This window comes from Gymnodraco acuticeps, unplaced genomic scaffold (genome assembly GCF_902827175.1).
Source record: "Gymnodraco acuticeps unplaced genomic scaffold, fGymAcu1.1, whole genome shotgun sequence".
NCBI classification, from domain to species: domain Eukaryota; kingdom Metazoa; phylum Chordata; class Actinopteri; order Perciformes; family Bathydraconidae; genus Gymnodraco; species Gymnodraco acuticeps.
In genome coordinates this window covers 32,501-45,000 of record NW_022990366.1, presented here as the reverse complement: position 1 = coordinate 45,000, position 12,500 = coordinate 32,501, and the positions used below count along the sequence as shown (strand labels likewise).

General features: G+C 39.2%; 1 protein-coding gene across 1 annotated transcript in view; it reads right to left on the bottom strand.

Moving 5' to 3' along the window:
• The window catches only part of LOC117551384 (phosphatidylinositol 3,4,5-trisphosphate-dependent Rac exchanger 2 protein-like), a 46,101-nt gene that overhangs the window by 3,606 nt on the left and 29,995 nt on the right, over positions 1-12,500 (bottom strand). The window contains exon 6 of the mRNA XM_034224250.1: positions 10,802-10,904. Within this exon, the coding sequence (XP_034080141.1) occupies positions 10,802-10,904 (103 nt within the window). The remainder of the gene's footprint in view (positions 1-10,801; positions 10,905-12,500) is intronic.

Below are 12,500 nucleotides of genomic sequence, written 5' to 3'. Positions count from 1 at the left end.
ACGTCTCTGATCAGCTGACCTCTCACTTATCTCAACGTTAGCCACAGATAGCATCAGCAATCACTGACACACACACTCTGATCCTGAAGGACAGAAGAACTACTTTACTGTCTTTCCAACAAGTGGATTAAAGATCTCCAAACACACATATCTGATGGAGGAGAAAACTCAAAGCTTTTCTTTGACGTAGCTCGTAAAGAACAAGAGTCTAAAGGTCTTCAAGTACGGCACGAATACAGAGTCTACTCATCCTCTTGGGTAAATTACTGTCTAACAAACCATCAAATACATACAGTATACTTATTACATCATCACATTACATTTAGCTGACGCTTTTATCCAGAGCGACTTACAATAAGTGCGTTCAACCAACAAAATACAACCTTGAAGAAAGAGAATCATAAAGTACATCAGGTTTCATAGAGCCAAACATTTCAAGTGCTACTCAACTGGCTTTAGATAAGCCAGTCCTTTATTAGTATATAAGTGCTTTGTTAATAGTTCTATCGCTGGAAGTGGAGTCGAAAGAGATGAGTTTTCAGTCTGGAAGATGTGTAAGCTATCTGCCGTCCTGATGTCAATGGGGAGCTCATTCCACCATCTTGGAGCCAGGATAGCAAACCCACGTGTTTTCGCTGATGGGAACTTGGGTCCCCCTCGCAGCGAGGGCGCAGCGAGTCGTTTGGCTGATGCAGAGCGTAGTGCACGTGCTGGGGTGTACGGTTTAACCATGTCCTGGATGTAGGAAGGGCCAGATCCATGGTAAGCAAGTACCAGTGTCTTGAAGTGGATTCTAGCAGTTACCGGAAGCCAGTGAAGGGAGCGGAGGAGCGGAGTGGTGTGGGAACATTTAGGAAGGTTGAAGACCAGACGAGCCGCTGCATTCTGGATGAGCTGCAGAGGTCGGATGGCACATGCAGGTAGACCAGCCAGGAGGGAGTTGCAGTAGTCTAGGCGTGAGATGACGAGAGCCTGGACCAGAACCTGAGTCGCTTTCTGTGTCAGCTGGGGACGTATCTTCCTGATGTTGTAAAGCGTGTATCTGCAGCAGCGGGTTGTAGCAGCGATGTTTGCAGTGAAGGACAGGCTGTTATCTAGGGTCACACCCAGATTCCTTGCAGTCTGAGTCGGGGAAACAACTGAGGTGCCGATGTTGATTGTCAGGTCAAGAGTGGGACAATATTTTCCCGGGAGGAAGAGCAGCTCAGTCTTGTCAAGGTTGAGCTTGAGGTGATGAGATCTCCAAACACACATATCTGACGGCACCTGCAGGAGAAACTCAAAGCTTTTCTTTGACGTAGCTCGTAAAGAATAAGAGTCTAAAGGAAAAGGTAAAGGGTTCTTCCTCCTGGGTCAACAACTGTCTAACAAACCATCAAAGACATATACTTATAGACCCAAGTGACTCTGTTTGCACCCATGTTTTGACTTTAAGACTTATTGTATGCCTTGTGAGCACTTCTCCAAACGTAAAGACATTTCCAACAAGAAATGCAGCTTCTAAAAGTCCTCCTGCACAAGATCAGAAGTAGATAAGTCTGACCATGAAGCAGCAAGTCGTGCAAAGGTCTTTCCCTCACACGTTTAAATGCTGCATGTATTTGGAATCATGATAAACTATATTCCTGCAGACTGTCTGTTGGTCCTCGCATCTCAAACGGAGACGGCTGAGACATCAATGAGGAGACAAATGAATATCACCAGGGAGGGATGCGTGTTTTCATCTTGCCTACAAGTGGCAGAAGTTTACAAAGCAAGCTGTGATTGATCCAAATCCCCCATTCTGCCTCTGCTGAGGAAGGAGAGAGAGCGAGAAGCCATCCTGAGAAAGCTGTCCAATCAGCTCCATTTAAACAAATGACGGGCTGAAAAGGGCGTTTGCTTTAATGAGGGATGTTTGCCTTTCATGTTGGTTAAGTTTGCATATAAAACACGCACTATAATTATGATTAAAGAGCCTCTATTATCTCAGCTCTGCCTCCAATGCTCAGTGTTGGATAACAGTGTGTTTTATAAGCTTTATTGTACATATTCATATGTAGTGTGAAGGTGCCTTTAAAGGTGGGGTAGGTCAGTTTGAGAAACCGGCTCGAGGTCGAGGTTATCGTCAACTAGTCACTGCAGGTGCTTTTTCATTCAGCGATGTCACAAGCTGCCTCACAATAACATCAAAAGGAGTGAATATTTCCCCTTAACCACTTTAAAGATTGGATTTGTCATATCAGAGGGCAACTTACGAACATCTGATAACCAAGAGTCCTATTTTAAATATTACAAGTATCAATAAAATCTAGTGAAATGAAATAATGCTCCCCTTCCTCCTTAGTTGGAGAATTTGGAGTATAGTTTATAGTCTTATTTAAACATGACATTTAAAGGTGGGGTAGGTTTGAGAAACCGGCTCGAGATACACTTGTTGTTATATTCCATGGAATGCTCTTAGCATCCCGATAGCCATGAATATCTGAAGTGCTTTGAAGCCGTGGCGCTGTAGAAAGCACGACCAATCATCTGAGCCGGCTAAAGTAACTGGATGGCCTACCTGCCTGTCAGCCTCCCATCTGGGCACAAACTGATCTCTGCCCTCATTGGTCATGTGCGCGTTGGTGTGTGTTGGAGGAGGGGCTCTGTGAGGAAGGGGCAGATTTTCTCCAGTTGTGTATTTTCAAATTCTAGCGCACTCGAGCCGGTGTCTCAAACTTACCTACCCCACCTTTAAGTGTTTTACAGCTGCAGATGTTTATCAGTGTTACCATGAAACAGGTTTTAGAGCTATGGGATGTATGAGCGGGTTTTCCAGAGTCAACGACAGCTTCTGTTTCTGAGGAATTAAACCAGATCAATTCACCAGCCCTGCACGTTTCATATCCCATTAAAACCATGTGAAGCCACGCCCTCTATGAGGAGCATTTGGATGTGCTGCATTAGAGCTGAAGGTCACACAGTTTCCTCCTCTTGGCCCTCAGCCCAGAACTCTGAGCAGGAATTACATCTACTCTCTAGTGAGTGTCCTCCTCCAACATGAGAGTAGCATGCTAACAAAGCTATCCCAACTGTCGCTGTGAACATGACAGGATGTGTGATTACCTAGAAGAGCATCAGGACTGTTTGAGGCAGATGATAGCTCTGTGATTAACATGATGATTCAGCCTCTATGGAGAGAGACATCAAGCATGCTCATTTCTGACGTGGAGCTAATCTGAAGTAAACTATAGGCGCGTTCACACCGCAGTACTTTTCCCACAAAGGTTCATGAAAACTTAGTTCCTGAGAACTCTCTAGTTCTCATGAACTAAGTTCAGATCGCGTTCACACCGGAATAAGTCCCTGGGGGAGGATTAGGCAAATGAAGCCGCTGACGTCACTTCTTCTTCTTCTTCTGCTTTGGGTTTACTGGCAGGCCGCAAACCACTTCACGGCGTATACTGCCGCCCAAAGTCCCCGGCCGGAAGTCCCCGGAGTTGGGGAAGGCTGCTGGGACTCCCATGCTAATGCTAATAATGCTAATGCGAGGATAATAAAATGGCGGCTTCACAAAACTTTTTGGGAGTTTCACGGGGCGTGGTTTGCAATCCTCCCAGCCAATCAGACACAGGAACCTTTTTCTCCCACGAAAGCCCCTGCTCTCTAGCAGGGACGGGAAAGGGGGTGAAAAGGTTCTCATGAACTAATGTTAGTTCCGGCTCTTTTTGGTGCGAACGCAACATTTCGGAACTAAAGTGGGAAAAGTACTGCGGTGTGAACGCGCCTATTGAATACTGCTTTCTATTCCTCCATCTTGTGACTGTGTAACTCCCTCTCTTGGATATCAGCATGTGAAGTTCAGGAACTAGTTGATGCTCTGTATGTGATGACTCCTTCCCTTCTGGAGAGGATCACAGAATTTTGAGATTTTGAAAAGTTTGGCTGCACAACAAGGCGGGCCAAAAGTAATACAAGTAAAGTACTGTACATCAAATATACACTTTTTTCAATAACCTTTTACCTGCACACATACATGTACATTATGTAATATGTATATATGACCCAAATATGTTCATTTAATTCATTTCTTATTTTAAAGTGACTTCACTGCATATCATTTTAATTTTATCTTTAATTTCAAAAGGCCTAAAAACCTTTATTTAAAAAAAGCCTTAGATTAAACCTTTTTCTATCACGCCTCTTGATGAGGTGCTTTACAAATACCATTCATTTTCATCTCTAATTTGATCTTTAATTGTATTAATCTTTAATGTTGTGTGAATCTGTGCCGTCCTGTTTTTCAATATCAAATAAACTACTGAATTTGAACTTGATTTGAATTAAAACAGGTCCATTTGATCTTATCTTATCTCAAGATGTGAGAGTAACGCCAATGTATTCCCCTTTCCCCAAACAGACTCTCCTGTTTTCTCACCGTCTCATTTGATTTTGATTCACATTCAGCTTCCAGAGAAATGCATATGGGATTCAATCGGAATCAGATCGGGGTGACACAGATGTGGAGTAAATGATAATGTAGACAGAAGAAGGGGTAACGATGTCTTCTTTCAACACCAGAGAAGATTCTTGTACTGCCGGCTGCTTTAAGGATTCCTAGTGTCTGAGAGGAATCACATAATGACCAAAGAAGCTCGAAATGTCTGATGAATCCGCCTCGTTTGACTCGATGCTGTTTATTTAATGATTCTGGACGCAGAATGAATTCCACTGCCTTCTGTTTGTGGTCAGAAGGCCGTGTTTCCTCAGTTCACGGCAAGTCATAAAACGTTTTTTAACGCTTTTCAGATCTGTGTCCTGGGAACACAAGAGGCATTTAGAAAACAATTCAAACCATTGATTGAAGACATTTTAATACCAACAACCACTAGATACTTTAGAGGATCTTTATGAACCCTGAGAGGGATATAAAGACAGCTTCATCAGGTAAATCTTCACTTCACTCCTAGCAGCTGGTGAAAGTAGAAGTACTGACTAAACTTCTTTACTCAAGTAAAAGTAAAGACTTTGAAATGTACTTCAGTAAAAAGTACCCATAACTAGCAGCTGCTTTAAAGAGTACCTGACCTCCCTTTATATCAATAGAACAATAATGTCATTGTTAGCTAATGAATGTTTCCATGCTGAACAACGGCAACATGACAACGTTTCCATTGGTCCCTCTTCTTTAGAGAAGACCAGGAAATGATGGATACACGGATCGTGTTCAAATCAATAGGCACGCAATGACTCTAAAGAATAATGATCACGCACCAAACACACATTCAGACTAAAGGAACCAGCTGTTTGGAAAATGAGAGAAGTAGAAAGTACAGGTATTTGAGTTCAACATGTAAGAAGTAGAAAGTACAGGTATTTGAGTTCAACATGTAAGAAGTAGAAAGTACAGGTATTTGAGTTCAACATGTAAGAAGTAGAAAGTACAGGTATTTGGGTTCAACATGTAAGAAGTAGAAAGTACAGGTATTTGAGTTCAACATGTAAGAAGTAGAAAGTACAGGTATTTGAGTTCAACATGTAAGAAGTAGAAAGTACAAGTATTTGTGTTCAACATGTAAGAAGTAGAAAGTACAGGTATTTGTGTTCAACATGTAAGAAGTAGAAAGTACAGGTATTTGGGTTCAACATGTAAGAAGTAGAAAGTGCAGGTATTTGTGTTCAACATGTAAGAAGTAGAAAGTACAGGTATTTGAGTTCAACATGTAAGAAGTAGAAAGTGCAGGTATTTGGGTTCAACATGTAAGAAGTAGAAAGTACAGGTATTTGAGTTCAACATGTAAGAAGTAGAAAGTGCAGGTATTTGTGTTCAACATGTAAGAAGTAGAAAGTACAGGTATTTGTGTTCAACATGTAAGAAGTAGAAAGTGCAGGTATTTGTGTTCAACATGTAAGAAGTAGAAAGTACAGGTATTTGAGTTCAACATGTAAGAAGTAGAAAGTGCAGGTATTTGGGTTCAACATGTAAGAAGTAGAAAGTACAGGTATTTGAGTTCAACATGTAAGAAGTAGAAAGTGCAGGTATTTGTGTTCAACATGTAAGAAGTAGAAAGTACAGGTATTTGAGTTCAACATGTAAGAAGTAGAAAGTGCAGGTATTTGGGTTCAACATGTAAGAAGTAGAAAGTACAGGTATTTGAGTTCAACATGTAAGAAGTAGAAAGTGCAGGTATTTGTGTTCAACATGTAAGAAGTAGAAAGTACAGGTATTTGAGTTCAACATGTAAGAAGTAGAAAGTGCAGGTATTTGGGTTCAACATGTAAGAAGTAGAAAGTACAGGTATTTGAGTTCAACATGTAAGAAGTAGAAAGTGCAGGTATTTGTGTTCAACATGTAAGAAGTAGAAAGTGCAGGTATTTGTGTTCAACATGTAAGAAGTAGAAAGTACAGGTATTTGAGTTCAACATGTAAGAAGTAGAAAGTGCAGGTATTTGGGTTCAAACATGTAAGAAGTAGAAAGTACAGGTATTTGAGTTCAACATGTAAGAAGTAGAAAGTGCAGGTATTTGAGTTCAACATGTAAGAAGTAGAAAGTACAGGTTTTTGAGTTCAACATGTAAGAAGTAGAAAGTACAGGTATTTGTGTTCAACATGTAAGAAGTAGAAAGTGCAGGTATTTGTGTTCAACATGTAAGAAGTAGAAAGTGCAGGTATTTGTGTTCAACATGTAAGAAGTAGAAAGTACAGGTATTTGAGTTCAACATGTAAGAAGTAGAAAGTACAGGTTTTTGAGTTCAACATGTAAGAAGTAGAAAGTGCAGGTATTTGTGTTCAACATGTAAGAAGTAGAAAGTACAGGTTTTTGAGTTCAACATGTAAGAAGTAGAAAGTACAGGTATTTGTGTTCAACATGTAAGAAGTAGAAAGTGCAGGTATTTGTGTTCAACATGTAAGAAGTAGAAAGTACAGGTATTTGAGTTCAACATGTAAGAAGTAGAAAGTGCAGGTATTTGGGTTCAACATGTAAGAAGTAGAAAGTACAGGTATTTGAGTTCAACATGTAAGAAGTAGAAAGTGCAGGTATTTGAGTTCAACATGTAAGAAGTAGAAAGTACAGGTTTTTGAGTTCAACATGTAAGAAGTAGAAAGTACAGGTATTTGGGTTCAACATGTAAGAAGTATAAAGTACAGGTATTTGAGTTCAACATGTAAGAAGTAGAAAGTACAGGTATTTGGGTTCAACATGTAAGAAGTAGAAAGTACAGGTATTTATGTTCAACATGTGAGAAGTAGAAAGTACAGGTATTTGAGTTCAACATGTAAGAAGTAGAAAGTACAGGTATTTGAGTTCAACATGTGAGAAGTAGAAAGTACAGGTATTTGTGTTAAACATGTAAGAAGTAGAAAGTACAGGTATTTGAGTTCAACATGTAAGAAGTAGAAAGTACAGGTATTTGAGTTCAACATGTAAGAAGTAGAAAGTACAGGTATTTGGGTTCAACATGTAAGAAGTAGAAAGTACAGGTATTTGAGTTCAACATGTAAGAAGTGGAAAGTACAGGTATTTGAGTTCAACATGTAAGAAGTAGAAAGTACAGGTATTTGAGTTCAACATGTAAGAAGTAGAAAGTACAGGTATTTGAGTTCAACATGTAAGAAGTAGAAAGTACAGGTATTTGAGTTCAACATGTAAGAAGTAGAAAGTACAGGTATTTGGGTTCAACATGTAAGAAGTAGAAAGTACAGGTATTTGAGTTCAACATGTAAGAAGTAGAAAGTACAGGTATTTGAGTTCAACATGTAAGAAGTAGAAAGTACAGGTATTTGGGTTCAACATGTAAGAAGTAGAAAGTACAGGTATTTGAGTTCAACATGTAAGAAATAGAAAGTACAGGTATTTGAGTTCAACATGTAAGAAGTAGAAAGTACAGGTATTTGGGTTCAACATGTAAGAAGTAGAAAGTACAGGTATTTGTGTTCAACATGTAAGAAGTAGAAAGTACAGGTATTTGAGTTCAACATGTAAGAAGTAGAAAGTACAGGTATTTGGGTTCAACATGTAAGAAGTAGAAAGTACAGGTATTTGAGTTCAACATGTAAGAAGTAGAAAGTACAGGTATTTGAGTTCAACATGTAAGAAGTAGAAAGTACAGGTATTTGGGTTCAACATGTAAGAAGTAGAAAGTACAGGTATTTGGGTTCAACATTTAAGAAGTAGAAAGTACAGGTATTTGAGTTCAACATGTAAGAAGTAGAAAGTACAGGTATTTGAGTTCAACATGCGAGAAGTAGAAAGTACAGGTATTTGAGTTCAACATGTAAGAAGTAGAAAGTACAGGTATTTGAGTTCAACATGTAAGAAGTAGAAAGTACAGGTATTTGAGTTCAACATGTAAGAAGTAGAAACTACAGGTATTTGAGTTCAACATGTAAGAAGTAGAAAGTACAGGTATTTGAGTTCAACATGTGAGAAGTAGAAAGTACAGGTATTTGAGTTCAACATGTGAGAAGTAGAAAGTACAGGTATTTGTGTTCAACATGTGAGAAGTAGAAAGTACAGGTATTTGTGTTCAACATGTGAGAAGTAGAAAGTACAGGTATTTGTGTTCAACATGTGAGAAGTAGAAAGTACAGGTATTTGTGTTCAACATGTGAGAAGTAGAAAGTACAGGTATTTGTGTTCAACATGTGAGAAGTAGAAAGTACAGGTATTTGAGTTCAACATGTAAGAAGTAGAAAGTACAGGTATTTGTGTTCAACATGTGAGAAGTAGAAAGTACAGGTATTTGAGTTCAACATGTAAGAAGTAGAAAGTACAGGTATTTGAGTTCAACATGTAAGAAGTAGAAAGTACAGGTATTTGAGTTCAACATGTAAGAAGTAGAAAGTACAGGTATTTGAGTTCAACATGTAAGAAGTAGAAAGTACAGGTATTTGAGTTCAACATGTAAGAAGTAGAAAGTACAGGTATTTGTGTTCAACATGTAAAAAGTAGAAACTACAGGTATTTGGGTTCAACATGTAAGAAGTAGAAAGTACAGGTATTTGAGTTCAACATGTAAGAAATAGAAAGTACAGGTATTTGAGTTCAACATGTAAGAAGTAGAAAGTACAGGTATTTGGGTTCAACATGTAAGAAGTAGAAAGTACAGGTATTTGAGTTCAACATGTAAGAAGTAGAAAGTACAGGTATTTGAGTTCAACATGTAAGAAGTAGAAAGTACAGGTATTTGAGTTCAACATGTAAGAAGTAGAAAGTACAGGTATTTGAGTTCAACATGTAAGAAGTAGAAAGTACAGGTATTTGAGTTCAACATGTAAGAAGTAGAAAGTACAGGTATTTGAGTTCAACATGTAAGAAGTAGAAAGTACAGGTATTTGAGTTCAAAATGTAAGAAGAAGAAAGTACAGGTATTTGAGTTCAACATGTAAGAAGTAGAAAGTACAGGTATTTGAGTTCAACATGTAAGAAGTAGAAAGTACAGGTATTTGAGTTCAACATGTAAGAAGTAGAAACTACAGGTATTTGAGTTCAACATGTAAGAAGTAGAAAGTACAGGTATTTGAGTTCAACATGTGAGAAGTAGAAAGTACAGGTATTTGAGTTCAACATGTGAGAAGTAGAAAGTACAGGTATTTGTGTTCAACATGTGAGAAGTAGAAAGTACAGGTATTTGTGTTCAACATGTGAGAAGTAGAAAGTACAGGTATTTGTGTTCAACATGTGAGAAGTAGAAGTACAGGTATTTGTGTTCAACATGTGAGAAGTAGAAAGTACAGGTATTTGTGTTCAACATGTGAGAAGTAGAAAGTACAGGTATTTGAGTTCAACATGTAAGAAGTAGAAAGTACAGGTATTTGTGTTCAACATGTGAGAAGTAGAAAGTACAGGTATTTGAGTTCAACATGTAAGAAGTAGAAAGTACAGGTATTTGAGTTCAACATGTAAGAAGTAGAAAGTACAGGTATTTGAGTTCAACATGTAAGAAGTAGAAAGTACAGGTATTTGAGTTCAACATGTAAGAAGTAGAAAGTACAGGTATTTGAGTTCAACATGTAAGAAGTAGAAAGTACAGGTATTTGTGTTCAACATGTAAGAAGTAGAAACTACAGGTATTTGGGTTCAACATGTAAGAAGTAGAAAGTACAGGTATTTGAGTTCAACATGTAAGAAATAGAAAGTACAGGTATTTGAGTTCAACATGTAAGAAGTAGAAAGTACAGGTATTTGGGTTCAACATGTAAGAAGTAGAAAGTACAGGTATTTGAGTTCAACATGTAAGAAGTAGAAAGTACAGGTATTTGAGTTCAACATGTAAGAAGTAGAAAGTACAGGTATTTGAGTTCAACATGTAAGAAGTAGAAAGTACAGGTATTTGAGTTCAACATGTAAGAAGTAGAAAGTACAGGTATTTGAGTTCAAAATGTAAGAAGAAGAAAGTACAGGTATTTGTGTTCAACATGTAAGAAGTAGAAAGTACAGGTATTTGGGTTCAACATGTAAGAAGTAGAAAGTACAGGTATTTGTATTCAACATGTAAGAAGTAGAAAGTACAGGTATTTGGGTTCAACATGTAAGAAGTAGAAAGTACAGGTATTTGAGTTCAACATGTAAGAAGTAGAAAGTACAGGTATTTGAGTTCAACATGTAAGAAGTAGAAAGTACAGGTATTTGGGTTCAACATGTAAGAAGTAGAAAGTACAGGTATTTGAGTTCAACATGTGAGAAGTCAAAGTAAAAAGTTGTCAGAAATAAATAAGTAGTGGAGTAAAGTACTGATACCAGAAAAATGTACTTAAGTCCAGTAACAAAGTATTTGTACTCCACTACTTCCAACCTCTGTGTGTGCAGGTGTGTGTGTGCAGGTGTGTGTGTCTCACCTGCTTCCTCATGACGTCAGTGGCCTGCAGGATGCAGCGGGGGGGCAGGCCGTGGTTTCGGGCCAGCAGGATGGATTGTTCCAGAGTCACACTGAGGGTACAGCTGAGGGAACAGAGAGGAAGCACATGCTGTTACTCTGCAGAATAATGCTCCTCTTAGTGCAGACTTCTCTTATACCAGGAAACCTATACATCTTCAAAGCCAAGTCAAAGTCAGCTTCATTGTCAATCTTCCAGTTTGTGAGAGATCGAAATACCGCTTCCCACAATCCAGAATACAATCTTCCTACTGTACCTTTAAATCAGTCTTTATCAGACACTATAATGTGTTGTTAGTTCAGATTTGGGAATACAATTCTGTCAAAACATATCTTACTGTTTTGCACACACTGTACTAAAGCTTCGTTTTTGACTGAAATAACATCTTATAGCGACCAAACCAACTTAAACTCATTCACTTCAAAATGCAACGAAATGATTTAGACTTTCAGGAAGCAGACTGTGAGTAAAAACCATAGGTGCCTATTTCAGTTCTAATAACTCTCCTCTACCACCACTATCTGCATCTACTGCGTTAGGTTGACCCCTTACAGCTTGGAGGTTGCTTAGAGTGACCAAAACCAGTAAGTCATTCATCTTCTAAACATTCAAAGACATCACTCCACACCACAGGAAGTGCACAAAAGCCCTAGGAGGCTCTCCTCTGATACCACTATCTGCATCGTACTGTTTTTAATAAACAACAAAAACCTCAGAGCATCAAACAAAACGCAGACGAGGGCTTGGATCGTGCAAAACGACAAGTCTGCACTTTCACAGATAAAACACAATCAGGGACGTTTCAGGCGCGTCGTTCCCTCTGATTACGCCAGGCGTTGAGAGTTCGTTGTGTCGCTTAATGGAGGTCTATGGTCAAAATACACCTTTGTGAATGTCTTCTAAATGCGCCATCTGTTAGTCAAGATGTTTCTTCATGCGTTTCTGAAGCTGCAGAACGTTTCTTTCTGGACGGGTTTCGGTTTGTTGTAGCGCTGCTCCAATATCACCAATCATATCGCGATGTTAGTCACAACGAACACAATAAGCTATTTCTGAAATGGAAAACCCAAAAACACTTTGAAGACTTTACGCTTATCTTTGTGTCCTCCTAAGGATCAATGCTTCTCCTGAGGCAAAGGCGTGTCTGTGAGTGTGTGTGACAGTGACTCAGCAGATTCTCACACACACACACACTTCCTCCTCCTCTCTGTTACAGAATGAGGAGAAAACCCTGAGCGCTGACCTTCCTCTGATGACGAGCTGCTCTCGTACATGGACCCTCCAGCCTCTCTCTCGCCTGCTGGGAAATGAGCTGTTTGATCTAAACTCTCACGCTGACTGAGGACACAACGTAGCTGAAGGAAAGCTGCAGATGTGGAGCTTGTTGCTGCCAGAAGCCATCACTGGGACTCAACCAGAGGAGGGTCTCAACCAGAGGAGGGTCTCAACGCCCCTGGAGTTGCATAACTTCATGAGCACGATGTGATCAAAGTAATGAACTCAATCCCAACATATTTCCCCGACTGCAGGAGAACGTTCTTAAGCAGCATTTAGAGGTTCACACACACCGATAGAAGGAGGAGAAATGTCCCACAGCGGATCTTTAAATATCTCTTCAGCTGGAGCACCATGATGTGTGTGTGTGTGTGTGTGTGTGTGT